Genomic DNA, 21,514 nt, shown 5'->3' with positions numbered 1-21,514 from the left:
AAATAAGGGGACCAAAGTCTCATGCAGGGGCCAACTTTATTCAGAGCACCAGACAATTTATACTCTGAGGGTTTAGGAGAGTCACCTGAGGAAAGTGTGCAATCCCAGGGACAAGCCACACGTGACGAAAACATGATTTTCCATAGAGGCACATGAGTAACAGCAGAAGAGACAACTCCCTCCTGTCCACTGCCCCTGGGAGGAGCATGAAACCACATTCCAAGAACAAATGTCTTGGAAGAAGCAGAGGTCACAAGACTCCTGTCTTGTTTTCTTGGAGTTTTCTCACAGGACTCCATTCTTGGACTGTGTTCGACAGAAGGGAGGATCTCTGGACGGGCATGATCCAGGATGACTCCTAAGACGGGCTGTCAGTCAGAACTTTGTGCTGAGAGAGAGAAGAGCGGGGATAGTCAGTGGGTGCTACAGACGTCTCTGAAGGATTCTCAGCCAGGCCAGTGAGTTTGACAGCACCGTGCTTCTTGAAGCCGGTGCTTAGAATTGAGACTGTGAGACTAGAATTAGGTTATGATGGACTCAGGGTGATTCATCACTTTGTCACTTTGGCAACTGTAGCCAGTCATTGTTGGCTTGTACACTTTGGCTTGTACACGTGAGGAGATCTGTGTGGCGTCCAGAGGCTAAACTGGCAGGGACTGGATGAGGAGAGACTTCTGAGGCTGACTCCTAGTCTGCAGGAGGTGGAAGACAGTTCTAAATTAGCACTCTCACCAGCAATACGGTGGGAGATTCTCACCCTGTTGTGTAGGCACTTACCGAGCCCCCGTCCTGGGTTCAGGGGAGCAGGCTAAAGACAGCCCACAAAAGGTCAGGTGCTGTATAACTCCGATCTAAAGACCAAAAGCAACTTGGGGAGGGAAAGACGGGATCATTTCATCACACAGGTTACAGTTCCTCATAAAGGGAAGTCAGGGCAGGAACTTCAAAGCAGGAACCTGGAGGCAGGAACTGACCCGGTTTGCTTCCCACGGCTTGTTCAGCCTGCTTTCTTAAACAACCCTAGCACCACCTGTCCATATGAATCAAGAAAATACCCTATAGACATATTCCCAATTCTGAAAAAAATTCTGAAATTTGAAATTCAGAACTCTGGCCTCACAGGTCTCAGAGGAGGGGAACTTGCGGAAAGGAAATTATAAAGCAAGACAGATGTAAATGTGGAACTGGACTAGCTGAGGAGGAAATCAACACAGTTACTGTACGTGTAGTCTTGGAGAAGAAAGGTGGAAGGTGTGGTAGCGCAAGCTTTTAATCCCAGCGCCAGAGCGAGCGTCAGGGGCAGGCTGATCTCTGTGAGTTGATCTACGAAGTTTAAGTTCTGGGGTAGCCAGTATTGTTATTCCCATCACATCCAGGTACCACGGTCATCAGCATTCAGGCAGGATGCTTAGTCACCCCAGGCATTAGCATTTCCGGGTCCCCAAGGCCGGCCACGCATGCGCCGTTGGCATTCAGGCAAACTGCCTAGTCACCCTAGGGCCTTGCGCCCTAGTAATCTATGATCTATGTGCAACACTGCCATGTAATCTGATCTGTGCATGACGTGGCTATACATATGTGGTAAACGAAGTTTAAAAAGCGGGCGCAGCCGCTCCACTTCTCATCACGTTGCTTCCAGATCGGCTGGTGCACCCCACCTTTTCCCTTCCCTTTACTAATAAACTGCTCTTAGAGCTACGACAACTGACAAGATCTTGGTCCTTCAGGGAAATCTGCATTTACTTATTCATCACTGTTCAGTTTCTTGGGATAAATGTAAAATGTAGACTGCAGGAAGACGATCTCTCCGTGGCGTTCTAACAAAGCTGTTGAGACAGAATTCATTGGCTGAGAGAGTGTTTGGTTCTTGTCCAGACATGGCGGCTTATACCCCAAATTCCCAATGCTTAAGAGGCTGAGGCAGGAGGATCGCCATGAGTTTGAGACCAGCCTGGGCTGCACAGTTAAATCCCAGGTCAGCCCATATGGCAACGTGTAACCATTTCTTAGCCCTTGCTAAAAATGTGAGGTTAAATGTATGTTTCTGTGACCACTCTGTGGTCTTTTTCTACATAGGTGCCGTAAGGTTAAATAGTATGTCCCTTTTACCACCGTGTGGTGTTTTTCTACATAGGTGCCAGCTTGGGAATGACCAGTGACGGGTTTTTTCAGCTGGAGGACTTGCCTAGGTAAGCAGATGTGACATCCGGATTCCTGTCTCCCTCTCCTGGGACCCAGTGCTCTTCCTTTTCTGCCCGGCCTCCCTTCCTCGCTTATCTTTCTGTGTTGCCCAGTCTTGAACGGTCTCAGTTGACTCACCTCCCTCAGCACGATCCACCCTGATGTGTTTTTAGGCTTCGCAGATATGATGGCAGTGAGCATGCTTCCAGAAATAGCCATGACTCAGTAGTGTTTGGATGATAATGTCAGTCATTTCAGCCCCACCCCCGAGCAAGCTCTAGTACAGATATTTGCCCATTATATATTTTAGAGCTACTTAATAAACTTTTATTGGTATGAAGACAACCTTAATGAATGAAGTCATTTATGCTATAAAGAAACGACTCTGGGAACAAAAGGAAAGGAGCTACCAGTTGAGCTGGGCGTGGTGCCTTTGCTCGAATCGTAGTTGCTCGGGAGGCTAGAGTGGAGAATGGCTGGAAGCTAGGTGTTCCAGGCTAGGCTAGGTAACCTAGAGCAACCCATCTCAAAAAAGAACGTCAGTCGGGCCGTGGTGGCGCACACCTTTACTCTTAGCACTTGGGAGGCAGAGGCAGGTGGATCTCTGTGAGTTTGAGGCCAGCCTGGTCTACAAGAGCTAGTTCCAGGACAGGCTCCAAAGCTACAGAGAAACCTTGTCCTCTAATTGTCACTAGACCTCCCTAGAATAAATTGCCTTTCGATGACCAGGACAAATTGAGTGAAATCGTCATGGACAGATACGGGGTAGACAGTAAAAAAAAAAAAAAAAAAAAAAAAAAGAGAAACCCTGTCTCAACAAACAGCATCCGGTTGTGGCACTGTAGTCCTGCAGCCCTTGGAAGGCTGAGGCAGGAGGATAGCTTTGCTATATAGTAAGTTCAAGGCCAACCTGGGCTTCATTGATTGTCCCTCCCTCCAAGCTATCTATTTCTTGGGTGATTTCTTTTTTTATTTCTTTTCCTCTTAAAATCAAATTATAGTCTTGGAAATCCTGTAGGTGAGGTCCCAGTGCACCACATGACTCTGGTTTTGCCTCAAAGGATTTATGGCTTGGGGGGGAGCACCTTGACCCCCTCTGGAAGGCTGTGGTAGTGTTTCTCCTTCTCAAGGCGTCAGGAGGTAGGAAGGGGTGGCTTTGTGGATGTGGAAGTATGGAAAGTCCTGTTTGATTTATACTGTGGTGACAGGAGGTGGGGATGACCTTGCCAGCCTGTGGGAGCCAAGGGACACATTGGCTTCTTGCAGCTCTCAGAAGCAAAACCGTGTGGCGGCTGTTATGCCCAAGAAGTTAATTGTCCCCCAAAAAGAAACTCTACAGAACCAGATTCTGATGTAAAGCTCAAGATGGTTTTTAATATTCAAACTTGAGTTTGGACCACACCTCCAGCACACCAACACAGTGGGTGAGGAAAGTGCATCTTTTAAAGGGGAAACGCCTTAATCAGGGGATTTCATGTCCTTTTGTTTTGGGATTGGGTAAGGAGGACATAGGACGAGGTAGTTTCTGAAACCATTGGTCAGTTTTTGGGTGTGAAAACCCTAACAGAGCCGTGAATAACTGACAAGGTGTCTTGTATCTTCAAGTACAGGATGCCTCCTAGGAACATCTGGACCTCCTTAAATTTTATGCCCCGCTCCCTAGCTCCTTACTTGCCTCTTTTCAGGGTATCCCTTCAAATTCTGCTATCACAGCACATTTCTGGAGCCAAGATTCGTCCCCCACTCATTATATGGCTTAAGATGAAGCCCTTCTTTAAAATGGAGTTTGCAAAGTCAGGCCTTCACGATGGCAGCCTTTTCCACAAAAGACACCCGTCTCTCAGGAATCCAACACTTTCTACCTTTAACTACTTGGTCCTCTTTGACCAGCTTCAGGTGCGTTTCTTTCTTTAGGAATTCTTCATGGGCCACGCCTTTCAGTTTGGATTTATAATCCCAGCTCCTCTAGAGGTTGAAGCTGTAGAATTACAGATTAATTCAAGGCCCCTTGGGCTGTTGAACAGATTTAAAGCCAACCAGTCTTTAGACATTTTTAAGTCTGGAGATACAGCTAGGTGGCAGAGGCATGCGTTGTATGAAAGGGGCTCTGGGTTCACCTCTGTCAACATCAACAAAAAAGACCCTCTGAGGGCAGAAACTGTTACCCATCTCGTCTAGTGTAGGACCTAGTACAACGTAGGACTTCAGTATCCAGAAAAGAAAGAGAAGGAGGGAGAAGAAAGGAGAATGGCAAAAGTGGGGTGTGGTGGGGGAGACTTACGGAAAGGAAGGGGTCAGCGTAGGATTGAGTTCTTTAACCTCCAGCCAGGCCAGGAAGTCTCTGCAGGCTGCCCTGTCTACGGAAAGTACTGGAAGACAGTTCCTTTGTTCTTTGCAGCAGTGAGAGGGCGTGTTGGAGCCTTGGAAAACCTGTAGCAGAAATCGCTCTCTGGGGCTGTTAGGCTCTACGCCTCAGCCTGGAAGTCAGCCTGCAGCAGCAGGGTTTCTCCTGCGCTGATCCAGTCATTCAAGCATTTCACTGGAGCTTAAAATCTTTTGTTAAACCAAAATGTATTCAGGAAGCTGAGTTCAACTGCAGTCTGGGCCACCCAAATGCTGGGATTACCGGCATGAGCCACCATGCCTGACTTAAAATGGCTTTCTTAAATTGGCCTTGGATCGTGCTACAAAGATTAATAGAGCTGAATAAAGATTGAGGAGAAATACCCAGCCCGGAAAATAATGGTGCTGTTAGATTTATGTATGGAAATTGGAAGGGGCTTAGGACCAGTCTCAGCTACTGTGTATTGGCCAACTGATACACAGACTGTCTCCAATGAATGAATGAATAAGTAAATGAATGAAAATGGGACATAAGGAACTTATATGTCAAATAAAAATATCTTTCTCTTAGTGGGGGAGGGAGGGTGGTACTAGAACTCACTTTGTAGACCAGGCTAGCCTTGAACTCAGAGAGATCCACCTGCCTCTGCCTCCTGGGTGCTTGGATTAAAAGTGTGTACCACCACCACCCAGCAAAATATCTTTCTTTTGTGGGGGAGAATTTTGTTTTGTTCCCTTTGAGAATAATGACTTGCTATGTAGCTCTGGGTGGCCTGGGACTCACACCAGGCTGCTACTGCCTCCAGATGAGTGGGATTGCAGGTGCATGTCACTACGTTATTCTTAAAATGTTAGCTGTTGGGAGAACTGAGCAGAGAGCCTGTACCTCTGAAGCCATTCCAAAGTCAGTTTCCAAAACCGGCACCCTTCGCTCTCATTTCAGGCGCAGTGTCATTGTGGGTGCGGGCTACATTGCCGTGGAAATAGCTGGCATCTTCTCTGCCCTGGGCTCCAGGACGTCACTTATGATAAGGCATGATAAGGTAAGTCCCATCTCCTCTTCTCCCTTTTTTTTCTAATTAGAGAACTTTTCTTATGTTTTAAAAACTAGGTATCGGGCTGGAGAGATAGCTCAGGGGTTAAGAGCACTGGCTGCTCTTCCAGAGGTCCTGAGTTCAATTCCCAGCAACCACGTGGTGGCTCACAACCACCGGTAATAAGATCTGGTGCCACCCTCCGACCTGCAAGGATGCATACAGGCAGAACATTGTGTACATAATAAATAAGTCTTTAAAAAAAATAAACTAAAAACTAGATATCACCTAATTTTAAATTTTTAATTGAATTTATTATTATGTGCATATGATATGTACGTGTGAGTGCGGAGGGGCTTACGCCATGCTGCCTGTGACAGCAGATGGCAGTCATGGTGGCCTAAACAGGAAACCGAGTGTTCAGACACAGACAAAGCAGAGCGTGCGAACTGGAAGTGTCACGAGGCTTTACGTGCTCAGAGCTGGCCCTCCGGCAAGGTCACCTCCTAAAGCCTCCCCCAAACATTGCCTCCAGTTGGAGACCAAGCATTCAAACAGCTGAGCCTAGGTGACAGGCTCATTCAGACCACTGCAGATGGGTTGGCCTGGCTCGCTCTTGTAGGCAAACATTCTTCAAAATCAAACGTTCATTCTGATATAGTGCAATCCAAAAGTATACAAATTTGACCCTTCCACGCTAAGGAGTGATGATAGAGATATGTCATGAGACCATATATTTCTATAAGGGCCCTAGGCTTTGTATATGCAGTAAAAACACCGCATGTCATAACATAAAGTTCCTCTTCTATCTGACCTTTGATGGTCGCTGGCATTAAGTGGCATGTGCCGTACGGCATCCATGGCATAGTGAATTCGCAGTGTGCAGCGTGGTGGGCCCTGCCAGAAGCTCTTTAGACTCAGTATACATTTGATTCTGAATGAAGTTTCTGTCGTTGTGTGTTCAGAAACTTCTTACTGTTGCCAAATTTTTATGCCACGCCCTCTCCCGCCCCCCATTCACTTCTACCGCTAGTTTAAAGTGCTGAATCTCGCTGCTGTTTCTCACAGGATAATTTGAGGAAGCCTTCTTGTAGACTAGAGGGAAAGCCTGCCCCGCTGCATGACAATTTTCCCTAGGTTCTGCAAAACGGAAAAAAGAAAATAGGAGAGGAGCATGAAGATAGTTGAAGTTTGACTGCTCATTTTTCAGAACTCTAAAATAGGTGTAGATGAAACCAGAGATAGTAGAGACACTGGTGCTGACGTAGGCAAAGAGAGCGTCTAATAAACCCCGCCCCAGTGCGAGCATGCGTGAAGGAGGTGGTCAGAGGCGGGATCATAGAGGGTTGGAGCTGCTTTCCCAAGTCCGTGCCATGACTTTAATCAAGCTTCATTTCTTTCCCCGCGCCCGGCCCTCGGCCGCCATGTTGAAATGCAGGTCCTTAGGAACTTTGACTCGCTCATCAGCTCCAACTGCACCGAGGAGCTGGAGAACACTGGCGTGGAGGTGTTGAAGTTCTCCCAGGTACGCGTCCAGGGCTCCACCACTGAGCCAGCCCTCAGCGCTGCAAACGCACACTTACTTCCTCTGCTGCATCTTAGCCTGCTTCTGCCTGACTCCACGGGCCAGTTCCTTCCTTACTCTCCCTTTCCTTTAATGTATATGGACGTTTTGCCTTCATCTATATCTACACTGTGTGCTTGCCTGGTGACCAGAAAGACCAGAAGAAAGTGTCGGATCCCACAGTGTCGGAGTCATAGATAGTTGTGAGCGGCCGTCTGGGTGCTGGGAATTGGCCCTGGGTCCTCTGTGAGCAGCCAGTGCTCTTAGCCTCTGAGCCATCCCTGTAGCAGCGAGTGCTCCCCCATCCCACCCGTTTGTATATGTTTGTGTTTTGTAGTGAATGGTTGTTTTTTGTTGTTGATTGTTTGTTTGAAGTGATCATGCTATGGGGTCTTGCTTTGCGGTCCAGGTTAGTCTTGAACTCATGAACCTCCTGCCTCGGCCTCCCAAGTATGAGCATTGTAGATGTGCACTGTCACACCTGGCTTCTGCCAAAATGTTTTCTTTCTTAAAAAGCCAGTATTTCATATTAATGAAGTCAAGATGTAAAAAAAAGAACAAGCTGGTAGTTGAGCTTAGAGTTAAAACTTAGTTTTTCGAGACAGGGTTTCTCTGTCCTGGAAGTAGCTCTGTAGACCTGGCTGGCTTCGAACTCACTACTGGCCTCTGCCTTCTGAGTATTGGGATTAAAGTTGTGTGTGTGTCACCACCATCTGGCTAGAACTGAAACTTTTTAATGTTCTATGTACCTTTAATTTTTTTTTAATTACTTGTTTATTTTATTAGTGCTTTGCTTACTTATATATCTGTGTGAGGGTGTCAGATCCCCTAGAACTGGAGTTACAGACAGTTGTGAGCTGCCATGTGGGTGCTGGGAATTGAACCCGCTCCTCTGGAAGAGCAGCTAGTGCTCCTAACTGCTGAGCCATCTCTCTAGCCCCCTCATGCATCTTTTCAAGAAATAGCAAGAAATCAATTTTTAAGCATATTTTAAAAGTTATTTTGTCTAAAACAGACATTTGATGTAAACAAAGCATTACAGAGTACTTTATTCCTCAGGAGATTACATAATTTCCAGTAGAGGACCTGGCAAATATGACTGTGGTCCTCTCCAGGTCCATGCTACCCTTTCCACATGGCCCACGTTGAGTAGACTGATAAATGGCAGTGTGCTTTGGGGATGCGGGAATGAGGGGGATCAGCATCACCTTGGAGCCCTACATTAAACGATGAGCTGGGCACCCACATGGATGCTTTCTACAACTACATATCCGTCAACAACTGGATGGTAAATATTTGCAGTAAAAGGGTGTGTCTATTGAACATGCATAGGCTTTTCTCTGTTCAGTATTCTACAAATAGTGGAGTCTAACAAACAACTGTTGCATGATATTTTCTTTGTGTTTGACATTTCAAGTATTCAGAATGTGCTTGGCTTATATGCAAATGGCAGCCCACACCTGTCTGTAACTCTAGTTCCAAGGGCTGCGATGCCCTCTTCTGGCCTCTGTGGGCATGGCACACACATGCGCGCATGCACACACACACACACACACACACACACACACACACACACACACACATACACACATACACGAATGCAGGTGTCCTTGGTGGGGAGGCCAGAGGTGTCGGAACCCTCTGGAGTTACACTTACAGGCAGTTATGAGCTGCCCAGTGTGGGTGCTTGGAACCAAACTCAGGTCCTCCGAGCCACCTCTCCAGTTCTGGAAATGTATTTATTTTTTTAGGCTGTAGCATTTCTAAGGTGTCTTAGTTACTGTTCTGTTGCTGTGAAGAAACACCATGACCAATCCGTGAAAGAGAGCATTTAATGAATTAGGGGCTAGCTTACAGTTTCAGAGGGTGCATCCATGACCGTCATGATGAGGAGCGTGGCAGCAGGCAGGCAGGCGCAGTGCTGGAGCAGTAGTTAAGAGTTTGCATCTTATCCACAAGCAGCGTACAGACAGACAGACAGACAGGTCTGGCTTGGGATTTTGAAAACTCCAAGCCTATTTCCAGTGACACACCCTTCCCACAAGGTCACATACACACCTCTTAATCCTTTCCAAACAGTCGACCAACTAGGGACCACATTGGAAGCCAGGCCAGTCCAAGGCTTTTCCTGAGGCCCTGATGTATGGAAAAGGAATGTAGTTCTTTAAAGAGCTATGGTATCAGTCCCAAAGCCACTGTGTGCCCCGTCTGTGATACTTGAGATATCCTATGTTCTTTTTGGGCAACATTGCTTGATTAACCTCCTGCCAACTTCGTCCTATCCTATTACATGATAGATTCTCTGACTCTGTCCCATTTCTCCCCTGCAAATAGTTTATAAGATGTGGTAATTTTTTTTTGTCTAGACAGGGTTTCTCTGTAGCTTTTGGAGCCTGTCCTGAAACTCTCTCTGTAGACCAGGCTGGCCTCAAACTCACAGAGATCCTCCTGTCTCAGCCTCCTAAATGCTGGGATTAAAGGCATGCGCTGCCACCACCCAGCAGATATGGTGATTTCTTAAGCTTCCTGTCATGAATCACCAGCTCATACAGACCTCCTGGTTCCTGCTGGGCTAGCCTTGGCTGTCCTGGAACTCTGTCTCATGTTCTCATTCCATCCTCCACCTCGACACCTTGCCCTTCAGGACCCTTTTTCTGCAGGTTCAGGTCTAGACCAAGTGTGAGCCTTTAGGGGGCCGTTTTCATACAAACCACCACGTATGCCCAGTGTTCCTAGTCATTGGAAGAGTAAAGAAAGAATCAAGGAAACAGGCTTGGCTCTGGGGAGTTTTGGTGTCCATGGCCTTTGACTGAAATTTAATACCTGTTTGAACTATAAGTAAATGTTATTAAAAATTCTAGCTGGGATATAATTGCCCAAACTTGTAACCCCAGCACTTTGGAATCTGGTGCAAAAATATTGATATGAATTTGAGGTCAGTCTAGGCTATAGATTGAGATCCTATCTCAAAAAAATAAATAAAACCCACAAAAAAATTCTGGTTTTACTAAGCCTAGTGGCTTAGGTCTGAACTCCCAGCTACTTAGGAAGCTGAGGCAGGAGGGTCTTAAGTTCAAGGCCTCTCAGAGCAACAGAGTAAGCTTAAGGCCATACCAGGCAATTTAGTGAGATCCCATTCCAGAATAAGTAACAAGAGGGTAGGACGTAGCTCGGTGGTTGCGTGTTGCCTGGCGTGAGTGGAGCCCTAGGTTCAGTCCCGGTACTGGGAGAAAAATCTTTGCTTTCATGCTACCCTCACCCTTTTCTCCCGTACATACTTAACAATTTTTTTTTTTTTTATTTTAAATAGGTTAAGGAAGTAAAGAAAACACCATCCGGCTTGGAACTTCACGTGGTTACTGCGGTTCCTGGTAGGAAACCCACTACAACCGTGATTTCAGATGTTGACTGCCTGCTCTGGGCCATTGGACGGGACCCAAATTCTCGGGGCCTGAATCTAAATAAAGTGGTAAGCTGACTCGGTCCACCCTGTGTAGTCTTCCGTCTCCCCATAGCCCCGTGACTTTTTGCACACCCATCCATGGGCTTTGTTGCTCTGGAATATCTCTCCTCTCTAGTGTCCTCACCCCAGGACAGATATCTTGTTATATTGGAGGGGTCTGATCCAGATCGTCCAGACATTTCCTGACTCGCTTCTTTTTGCAGACTTCTAAATGCTAGGATTTTGGGTATGCACCACCCACCTTCCCTCCCACTTCCTGTTCCTCCATCTTTCTCTCCTTCCTTCTCTTCCTCGCTCCCTTCTTTTCCTTTCTTCTTGACAGTAGTAAGGATTGAATTATGGTCTCCTATACATGCTAATTTTGGGTCTCCCACACATGCTAAATTAGGGTTTCCCACACATGCTAGGTTACAGTCTCCCACACGTGGTAATTTAGGGTCTTCCATACATGCTAATTTAGGGTCTCCCACACATGCTAAATTAGGGTCTCCCACATGTGCTAATTTAGGGTCTCCCATCCATGCTAAGTTAGGGTGTCCCACACATGCTAATTTAGGGTCTCCCACACATGCTAACCAAGTACTCTACCACTGACTGTAATCCTAGCCCTCCTTTTCCTTCATTTTAATTTTTTAAAGATGTGGTCTCACTGAGTTACCTAGACTAGCCTTGAACTCAGTCTGTAGCCCAGGCTGGCCTGGCAGTTGTCCTGCTTCAGCCCTCCACGTAACTGGGGTTACAGATCTGCACCACAGGTCCCCGTACTTGTTTCTTTGACTTGTGAGACAGGATCTTTTGTAGTACAGGCTAGCCTCATTTTCAGTAGGGAACTGGAAATGACCTTGAACTTCTGGTCCTCCTACCTCCACTTCCCAACTACTGGGTTCTAGTCGTGAGCCACTATGCCTGGAGCCTTCAACACTTTAATGCATAAAATATCTTCAATGAAATTTAATGAAAGCTCACTGCTCCTAATAATAAAACTGGTTCCCGAGCCTTTCATCTTTAATAGGCAACTTGTGTTTGTGCAGATGGGATGTTTGTAGGTCCCGTGTTTAACTAGATTGGCTGAATTATTTTTATCGCGTTTATTTATTTGTGAGAAGGCATGTCTGTGCTATAGCTCTGTTCTTTCCTTCCGCCACGTGGGTCCTGGGGATCGAACTCGAGTCCTCAGGCTTGTCAGCAAGCACTTTAACCCACTGGGCCATCCTGTCCGTCCTGTGTAGTGAATGCCTCTCCCCCTCCTACTCTCTCTCTCTCTTCTCTTTTTTTTTTTTTCTGAATTTGAAAAATTGTTTTTGGTAAACTAAGTAATAGATTTTGTTGTTACATCTTCATATGGATGTGTGGTCGTGCTGGATTCTAATTCATGCCCCTCCACTGACCTCATCCCTCCTCTTCTTTCCTCTCAGTTCCCATCCTTATTTGTTGAATCTGTGTGTATATGTGTGTGTGTGTATGTGTGTGTGCACATGTGCTTTGCATGTAGTGGCCAGAGACCGACATTGGTGTTTTCCCCAATTGCTCTATACCACATTATTTGAGAGTCTGTCCCTGAACCTCTAGTGTGCCAGTTGGGCTAGACTGGCTGGTTAGCAGCCCCAGAGATAGTTTTGTCTCCGCCTGCCCAGCTCTGTGATACTACTATACCTGGCTTTTCCGGCGGCGTTGGGGATTGAACTCAGGTCATCTCGCTTGCCCAGAGAGCTCCTCACTCACAGAGCCATCTTCCTAACTCCAGCTTTGAATTTCTTATCTCCTGACTCTACTTCCAAGTACTGGGATTGCACTGATACTGGGGATCAAACCCAAAGCTTCAAGCATGCTAGACAAGTACTCCACTAGCTCACCTACTTCCTTAGCTCATTAATTCACTGGTACTCCACCAACCTATTTCCCCAGCTCCTTATTTCCTGAAGTTTTAAGCAATGAGGCCAAAAACAAAGGTTCCTTCTCACCTTATGAAAAGCTGAGCTAGGTCTGTCGTAACACAAACTGGATGGCTGCTGTGTGCCAGGTTGTGTCAGCGATGACTCATGCAGTAAATCCTGCCAGTAACTAAAGGGCGAGGAAACCAAGAAACAGGCTTAATAGATACTTCACCGGGCCGGTGACTCGATGGAGTAGGAAGTCAGTCCAGCTCACCACTGTGTTTCAGAGACCAAGTTAAACTCATTTGCAGTAGAAGCCCGAGTGTCTGTAGCTAGATAGGTGCATGTGTGAAATTTCATAACTAGTGAATGACAGAGCTGGGATTCAAGCCAGTGTGTGTCTCTCTCTGTCTCTGTCTCTCTCTCTCAGTGATGCTGGGAGCCAGAACCTAATGCATGCTAAACACGTGCTCTACCATGGAGCCACATCCCAGCTCCAAATATTGTATTCGTGTGTATGTGTGTGTGTATGTGAACATATAAATAAATTTACTTATTTTTGAGACTGGGTCTCACTGTGTAGCCAGGGCTAGCCCAGAACTGGCTAAGTAGACCAGGCTATTCTAGGACTCAGTAGCCATTCGTCAGCACAGTGCTTCTCTTCAGAAGCCGCTGCACTTACCTCTCTGTCTCACACCGGAGCCTTGTGTCGCTCAGATGCGGCAAAGCCGCAGAATAAGCTGAGCGCATCTTGGGGGAAAGGCGCCTCAGCATGAAGGAAGTGTGTTTGGTTGTGCAGAATAGCGCATTTTGGAGTAGAATGCAAACTTGGCTGAGATTTAAATTAAAAAAAAAAAAAAAGATGGTAACATGAAACAAGTGCCTTTGGTGACTGTTTCAGGCTGTGACCCTCTAGGTGACCGTTTTAGTTGGGTTCCTATTGCTGTGATAAAACACCATGACCAAAACAACTTGGGGAGGAATTGCTTTTTTTTTTTTTTTTTTTTTTAATTTATTTATTTATTATGTATACAATATTCTGTCTGTGTGTGTGCCTGCAGGCCAGAAGAGGGCACCAGACCCCATTACAGATGGTTGTGAGCCACCATGTGGTTGCTGGGAATTGAACTCAGGACCTTTGGAAGAACAGGCAATGCTCTTAACCTCTGAGCCATCTCTCCAGCCCCGGAATTGCTTTTTTTAAGCTTATAGTTTGTAGTCGATTATCCAGAGAACTCAAGGCAGAAACCGGTGTAGAAGCCATGGAGGAGTGCTGTGTGTGTACTGGCTTGTTCCCCGTGGCTTGTTCCCCGTGGCTTGTTCAGCCTGCTTTCTTAGAGAACCCAGGACCATCGGCCTAGGATGGCGCTGCCCCCACCCAGTCAATCATTAGTCAAGAAAATGCCCTCTTACAGGCTTGCCCACAGGCCAGTCTGGTGGGAACATTTTCTCGATTGAGGGTCTCTCTTCCCAAGGGCCCCTAGCATTTATAAAGTTGACAAAGTTTAATGCTTTTCATGTACTTTATGAAGCAGTTGACAGGCACTGCTTCAGAGGAGCCCCACGGGGTATCAAGAAGGGTGATATGTCTGATAGCCTCTCCTCCTCCCCCGCCTCTTTTGTTATTCCTTTTCATGCTTACTGAATCGTGGGTCAGTCTAGTTCCTTCAAAGCACCTCGACAGTTCATAAAACAGTTCATTTTTTTTTTCTATTAAGGAAGCTGTGGAACTTGACTTGAAGTGGTTTGTGTGTTGCCGTTAAGTCTTGTGGGTTTTTGGAGATGCAGATGTGACGTGCCGCCGATCTCGGGTTGACGTACCATGCCAGATGGCCCCAGTGCTTACCAGGTGTTCCTTTGTGGTTCTAGGGGGTTCAGACCGACGACAAAGGCCATATCATCGTAGACGAATTCCAGAATACCAGTGTCAAAGGCATCTACGCTGTGGGAGATGTGTGTGGGAGAGCTCTTCTCACCCCAGGTAATGCTGCTTCCTTTCCCGGGAAGAAAGGCCCGTGTGCCGTCTAAAGCTGCCCAGCTTTTTGCAGTCAAATTCACTTCAGCAAAATTAAAAGCATCCGTGTCTTTGTTATCAAATTGACATTGAAATAGATGTAGGCTAAGTACCTCACGTTTTCTGAACAAAATTCACTATTCCTCAGAAGGCTGTCTGTATTTGTTGCTTCTCTCGGTGCTGACACAGAATACCTGATAAGAACAACTGAAGGGTGGCAGGGTTCCCTTGGCTCCTGGTGTGAGGGATTCCTAGTCCGGCATAGCGGGCAGGGGCTGTCAGGAGGAGGAGGCTGCTGGGCATATCATGTCCACTATCTGGAAGCAGAGAGAAGCAGGTGTTAGTGCTTGGCTTCTTTTGTCCTTTTACCCTTTCGGTCCAGCCCGGGGAATGGTGCTCCCCATGTTCAGGGCAGGTCCTCTCTCCACAGTTAAACCACTCTGGAAAAGTCCTCAGATACAGCCAGGGTAGTGTCTCTTAACCGATTCTAAACCCAGTCAAGTTGATGATGAAAATGAACCATCACAGATTAGCAAATCCTGAGTTTGTAGCTAGAAGACCTTTCGTATAGACCACCTTCTGAAGACGTCTGTTTAGACAGTTGGTGTTCCCATAGGAGTAAGTGGTCTTGGTGCCAGCCGCTCTAATGTCCTTGTCCCACTCACTTCAGGACCATGTCCAAGGCGTTTGCCACACCCATCTGCTATGTCATTTTCTGCTGTCTCTGAGACCTCACCAGACTCTCCAGATGTCCTAACGTTTTACCTCAGGGAGCAAGCCTGTTACACCCCAAATCCTTTTAGCTCTCTTAGGAAGCTGTCTTTCTGCGTAGTTTTAAATCAAAGTGATGTATTTGTGGCACACAGTGTGATGTTCTTAAATATTTCCATTTTGAAGAGAAGCTTAGTCAAACTAGTTAACATTTATTACCTCACCTGCTTTTTTTCTTTTTTCTTTTTTTTTCAAAAACAATTAAAATCTACTCTCAGTGATTTTTTTTTTTTTTTTTTTTTTGAGATAGGGTCTCTAAATATTCCTGACTGTCCTGGAACTTACTAAAGCTAGCCTCCAACTAACAGAGATCTGCCTGCTTCTGCCTCCTGAGTACTGGAGTTAGAGATGTGCATGGCTATGCCTTTCCCCCCAAGACAGGGTTTCTCTGTGTAGTCCTGATGTCCTGGAACTCGCTCTGTAAACCAGGCTGGCCTCAAACTCAGAGATTCCCCTGCCTCTGCCTTGCGAGTACTAGGATTAAAGGCATGCGCCCCCACAGCGCAGATACTCTCAACAGTTTTTACGCAAACAATACATTGCATACTCAACTATATGCTTACATTGACAGCTGTTACCATGCTGTACAGTGATCTCTTAAACGTCATCGTCCTAACTAAAATTCTATGTCCCTTTCCAAGACTTGGGCAAGCAACCTTGTCTCATCTTGATGTAGGTCTGCTTAGCTTGTCTTAGGGAATAAGCTACTGATTTTATATCAGTGAATTAATAACTGATGCTTTTTTCTAAACTCAGGCCATTGGAGGAGAAGTCATAGGAATAAAACCAGGCTGGTGGAAACAAGCTTTTTAGTGTAAAGGACTCTTACTGAAGTAGAAGTAAAATTGTGTCAAGCTGCGTCTCGTTCCACAAATACCGTACCAGGAAGCCCGTGTCCTCACTAAGCAGAGTAGCTTCCGGGTGACTGGGAATATAGGCGTGTTGCTTTTCTTCATAGAAGAATGTACGGTGACTAACACGGTAGTTTTGGACTGGTCACGATGGCAGTGCTGGGTTTTCATCATGTTGAAATAGGGATGATCCTGAACCTGGGAGAACGCTCCGTCAGAGAACGCTCCATCAGAGCTGCGCCAGATCAGTAAACGGCCGTTCAAATAGTGCTGCTGGTAAAACAAGTAAAGCAAAGACTGATTTTTTTATATCATTGCAGTTGCGATTGCTGCTGGCCGGAAACTGGCCCATAGGCTTTTTGAGTGCAAGAAAGATTCCAAATTGGACTATGACAACATCCCTACCGTGGTCTTCAGCCACCCCCCTATCGGGACAGTGGGGCTCACCGAAGGTAGGTATTTTGAAATGATGGTCATTTGTGGTTCCTCGTTTAAACTTTCGTTGGCCAAAATAACTGTGTCCAACTTACACCAACCCTTTTTGTTTAGTCTGAAGTCATAGTTCTCAAACAATGAGTACTTGGAGTATCCCTGCTGCCTGCATGTCTCTGTGTCCGTTCTCTCTCTCCCCCTTCCTCGGTTTTTATATTTATATAAGTTAAAAATAGCCAAAAGAATATGAAGGACTCCTCTGTCCTTGCTAATTTTGCCTTATCATTTTTGCATCCTATATTGCAGTGGTTCTTAGACCCATTTGAGGGGCGAATGACCCTTTCACAGAGGTCACCTAAGACCAATGGAAATATCAGATATTTACATTATTATTCAAAACAGTAACAAAATTACAGTCGTGAAGTGGCAATGAAAATAATTTTGTGAGCCGGGCAGTGATGGCGCATGCCTTTAATCCCAGCACTCGGGAGGCAGAGGCAGGAGGGTCTCTGAGTTCGAGGCCAGCCTGGTCTACAAGAGCTACTTCCAGTACAGGCTTAAAAAAAAATCTACAGAGAAACCCTGTCTTGAAAAACCAAAGGGAAAAGAAAAGAAAAGAATTTTATGGTGGGGTCACCACAACATGAGGAACTGTATTAAAGGATCGCCGCGTGGCAGTGTTAGGAAGGTTGAGAGGCACTGCTGTATACACATCCTACATCTGTGTTTGTCTGTTGGTTTTTTGAGACAGAGTTTCTTTGTAGCTTTGGGGCCTGTCCTGGAATTTGCTCTGTAGACCAGGCTGGCCTCGAACTCACAGAGATCTACCTGCCTCTGTCTCCAGAGTGCTGGGATTAAAGGTATGTGCTACCACTGCCCAGCCTACATCTTATTTTTTAAGAACAAGGGTCTTCACTTACATAAACATAGTTTTGAGATGGGAAAACTTCAATTACTAAAGTATTATTTAAACTTCCGACGTCATGCATATTTAGCCATCTACCTCAAATATCATTTAGAACACGGTCCCCCACCCACAGTCCAGAGTTCAGTCCAGCACGGTTCATTGTGAGCAGTTTGGTCTCTTTTCATCAGAGACACATTTCTTAGCCATTCTGTGTGTGATGTGACTTGGACACTTAGTTTGTAGACTGCCCTTATTTTGGTACAGTTGGCTACTTCCTTCTTGTTTGTTGATTCAGGTGTATTTCTGGACAGAACCCTCTCATGTCTCTGTGGAAGAGTTTAGTTTTTGATTGGTGTTTTTTGAATGTGCTTTGTAGATGAAGCCATTCATAAGTACGGGAAAGAGAATGTGAAAATCTACTCCACCTCCTTCACCCCGATGTACCATGCTGTCACCACGAGGAAGACAAAATGTGTGATGAAAATGGTTTGTGCCAACAAAGAGGAAAAGGTACTGGGGAAAATGTTCTCTCTTCTATGGGTTTTGGGGCTCTTTATATTAGAAACAAGATTCCCGTCCTTTTTAAAAAGGAGGTTTGACTTCAGCGTTGCAAAATAGGATGGCTGTCTTAAAGATAAAAAATCAGGAGGAAAATAAAAACTTGTCACTGGCCACTAATCCAGAACAGACAGGAAGCTCAGAGATATTGGTGAAAGATGACCCAATGGAAAGGAGCCCTGGCTGCTCTTGCAGAGAACTGGATTTGGTCTGAGCGCTCACTTCTGTCAGGAGGCTTCGGCCTCCTGTAACTATAGCTCTGCGGGGATCCGGAACCCTTTTCTGGCCTCAGAGTGCACCGCACACATGTGTACAGAATTACAGACACACAAACATAAATGAAAACAAAATAAATCGTTAAAAAAAGTGGTAAATGTGTTTTAATATAAGACAGTTTAAAACAGTAAAGCAGAAGTTTAATCAGCCATTTCTTTGAAGGTTACTATCTCTTGGTTTAGCTTTCTGAGGCTCTGTCAAACAGGTTCTGGTGTTGTGCAGGATTTTCTGTGTGTACCCCCCCCCCAATAAATGTCCCCATTTCTCCCACATCCTCACCACTGTCTTCAGTGAGTGATGTGTGGTTTCTCAATATGGCTTTGATCTGCATTTAAATGGGTCTTGTTCTAAAATTTAGAAAATAGGTTTAGTTTTGGGTCGTCCACTTCTCCAGCTCTTTGTTCCAATGGAATTAAATCCTGAAGAGCTTGGTAGAGGACATGGCTCACACGCAGTGTTTCTTTCTCTTGGGATTTGAGCCTGGCTCTTACCACACAGCCTGGTTCGTACTCCCTGACCTTTCTGCGGCAGCCTCCCAAGTTATAAAATCCAAAGCCATGTGCTGCCAGGTCCTAGCTGTGATGTCATGTGACAAGATGCTGCGTTATGTTAGGAGCTGGCCCAGCAGGTGGAGGTGCTTGCTCAAAGGCCTGATGACCTCAGGTTGACCCCCTGACCCCACAGGATGGCCAAAGAGAACTGACTCTTGGGAGTTTCTCTGCCCTCCATCAACATCCAGTAGCACAAGTGACCCGGCCACTCTCTCACAACTGGGCCTGCTCACGCTCTGCCTCTGCCCCTCCCCGCACACAGCGAACTAAACATAAATAAACATGTTGCCTATAGCGATAGTTTTCTGCTTCTGTTCTTAACAATTATAAGCTCTGTGTGTGTGTGTGTGTGTGTGTGTGTGTGTGTGTGTGTGTGTGTGTGTGTGTGTGTGATTTGCTGGGTGTCAGCAGCAAAAGCCACAAGACAGAGAGACAGAGTCTGGTTTTTCAGTGCAGCACCTCACACCAGCAAAGGAGAGGGGTTTGTGGTAGCAAAATGCAGCTCACTGCCCAGAACAATCCTTGGTGGCCTGCGATTGCCACATCAGTTGAGTCAGGAGTGTCCCTGCTCTTTTCATGTTTGAACAGGGTCTCACTCCGGCGGTGCCTGGGCTCCCACGTTCCTTTATGACTGAAATTCAGGCGTTCTTGCTGCTCTTGCAGCAGAAACAGGGATTGACTTGTAATTGTGTAGTTCTTCCCCAAAATAGATAATCTTGTAACTGTCGTAGAACATGACAGAACTGCTGGTGTTTAGAGAGCAGGGGATAGAATTAAGTGGGTTAGGAAGGGACAGGTCTGTAGCTGTCTGGTTAGTGACTGGGAAGGGACAGGTCTGTAGCTATCTGTTCAGTGAATGGGAAGGGACAAGTCTGTAGCTGTCTGGTTAGTGACTGGGAAGGGACAGGTCTGTAGCTACCTGGATAATGACTGGGAAGGGACAGGTCTGTAGCTCTCTGGATAATGAATGGGAAGGGACAGGTCTGTAGCTGTCTGGTTAGTGACTGGGTAGGGACAGGTCTGTAGCTATCTGGTCAGTGAATGGGAAGGGACAAGTCTGTAGCTGTCTGGTTAGTGACTGGGAAGGGACAGGTCTGTAGCTATCTGGATAATGAATGGGAAGGGACAGGTCTGTAGCTGTCTGGTTAGTGACTGGGAAGGGACGATCTGTAGCTGTCTGGTTAGTGAATGCCCTTAGCTCTTAGGAAGGAGAGAAGAAAGCCAGACCATGCTATAGACCACTCAGGAGGCTGAGGCAGGAGGATCAGACATTTGAGGCTAGCCTAGGCTACACAACAAGATCCTGTCAGAAAAATGAGGGAAAAGGAAGTTCATCAAACAGAGAGACATCACGTTCAAAGAGAAGTACATGGGACAGGAGGGAAGCAGGAGGAAGAGATGCCTGGGGTGCGCTGGTGGGAGCCCCTGAAGCAGGGCTGTACAGGGCCTCGTAGGTTTATCTGCACTGACTTTAGATTGGAAATAGCAGGATTTTAGACTGGTTTTGCTGGTGCTGCTGGTGCTGCTGGTGGTGCTGGTGCTAGAGGTTGCAGTGGCTCAGGCATTTCCAGCCTAGTCTTCTGCCCCTGAGCTATCAGATTTCTCTCCTGACTGTGGAACTAATAAAAACCTGACATTCATAACTTCTGTTTTCTCGCAGGTGGTTGGGATCCACATGCAGGGGATTGGCTGTGATGAAATGCTTCAGGGCTTCGCTGTGGCAGTGAAAATGGGGGCCACCAAGGCCGACTTTGACAACACGGTCGCCATTCATCCTACCTCTTCAGAAGAGCTGGTCACACTCCGCTGAGAGCCCAGGGACTTGTATGGCTGCAGTCAGACCAGTAGACCTCTGAGAAGAACTGACGAACGGATCAAGTTTACTTCCTACTCCAGCGTTCTATGTTTATTTTAATCAGGATCTTCTGATAGTGTAAATTTTTAGTTTAAAGAAAAAAAAAGAACTTATTTATCTAATCTGTAATTTGTTTTGTTAATCGGGGTTGGTTTTCATTTGATAATATTTCACAGTAATTAATATTTTTAATTTTTTATCCCTGCGCTAGTTCTGTTTTTCTTGCTTCAACCTCATTCCAGGTATAAACAAATATGAAGTACAGTGAAGTTAATGCACCTGACGAATGAATATAGCTGGCTTTTTTTTTTTTTTTTTTTTTTTTAGAGACAGTGTCTCTATGCGGCCCAGGCAGGGTGGCCTCAGACTTAAGAACCTCTAGTTATGACCTCATGAGTGTTGGAATGTTGGAATTATAGGCATGCCTGGCCATTCCCGGCCTAGCTTGTTAGTTTATATGATGGTAAGTCTCCATCTATAAATATGCAAGTATACAGAATGTGTGTGGTTTTGAATCTGCTGGTTTTGTTCCTTGTATTGCAAAGCTGCCCTGAGGATGTGACCTCTCGCTAATCTCCTTGTATTCTTTGCTCTGTTTTAAATGACTTAGAATGGTTTGCATTGTTTTTATGAAATGAAGTTAGGAGGCTGTTAAATCTGTGAGAGAGCCTCGAGCTGATGTGTTTGCAGGAGGGGTAGCCTCAGCCCCTTCAGAAGTCCTTCCTTCTGAGCACTCACGGTTCAGTCAATCATTTCAATATTTCTGTGGGGTTTGTCATTTTATTTTTTTTATGAGAACTGTTTTAAAAATTTGCCTTATAAAATTTATTATGAACTTTA

At 45.9% G+C, this 21,514-nt stretch overlaps 1 protein-coding gene and 1 non-coding gene across 2 annotated transcripts in view; both read left to right on the top strand.

Annotated features, from left to right (window-relative positions):
* Gsr (glutathione-disulfide reductase) overlaps positions 1–21,514 on the top strand; it is a 37,143-nt gene extending 15,629 nt beyond the window's left edge. The window contains exons 6-13 of the mRNA XM_087901192.1: positions 2,135–2,189; positions 5,468–5,567; positions 6,997–7,083; positions 10,433–10,591; positions 14,329–14,440; positions 16,416–16,547; positions 17,811–17,944; positions 20,480–21,514. Of these exons, the coding sequence (XP_087757318.1) occupies positions 2,135–2,189; positions 5,468–5,567; positions 6,997–7,083; positions 10,433–10,591; positions 14,329–14,440; positions 16,416–16,547; positions 17,811–17,944; positions 20,480–20,629 (929 nt within the window). The 3' untranslated portion in view covers positions 20,630–21,514. The remainder of the gene's footprint in view (positions 1–2,134; positions 2,190–5,467; positions 5,568–6,996; positions 7,084–10,432; positions 10,592–14,328; positions 14,441–16,415; positions 16,548–17,810; positions 17,945–20,479) is intronic.
* Positions 2,827–2,956, top strand: LOC148118348 (small Cajal body-specific RNA 8). Its single transcript, XR_015736256.1, has one exon.

Source organism: Myodes glareolus, chromosome 23 (genome assembly GCF_982192425.1).
Source record: "Myodes glareolus chromosome 23, mMyoGla1.1, whole genome shotgun sequence".
Classification (NCBI taxonomy): Eukaryota; Metazoa; Chordata; class Mammalia; order Rodentia; family Cricetidae; genus Myodes; species Myodes glareolus.
Note: the sequence above shows the minus strand (reverse complement) of the source record. Positions and strands in the feature narration are given on the sequence as shown.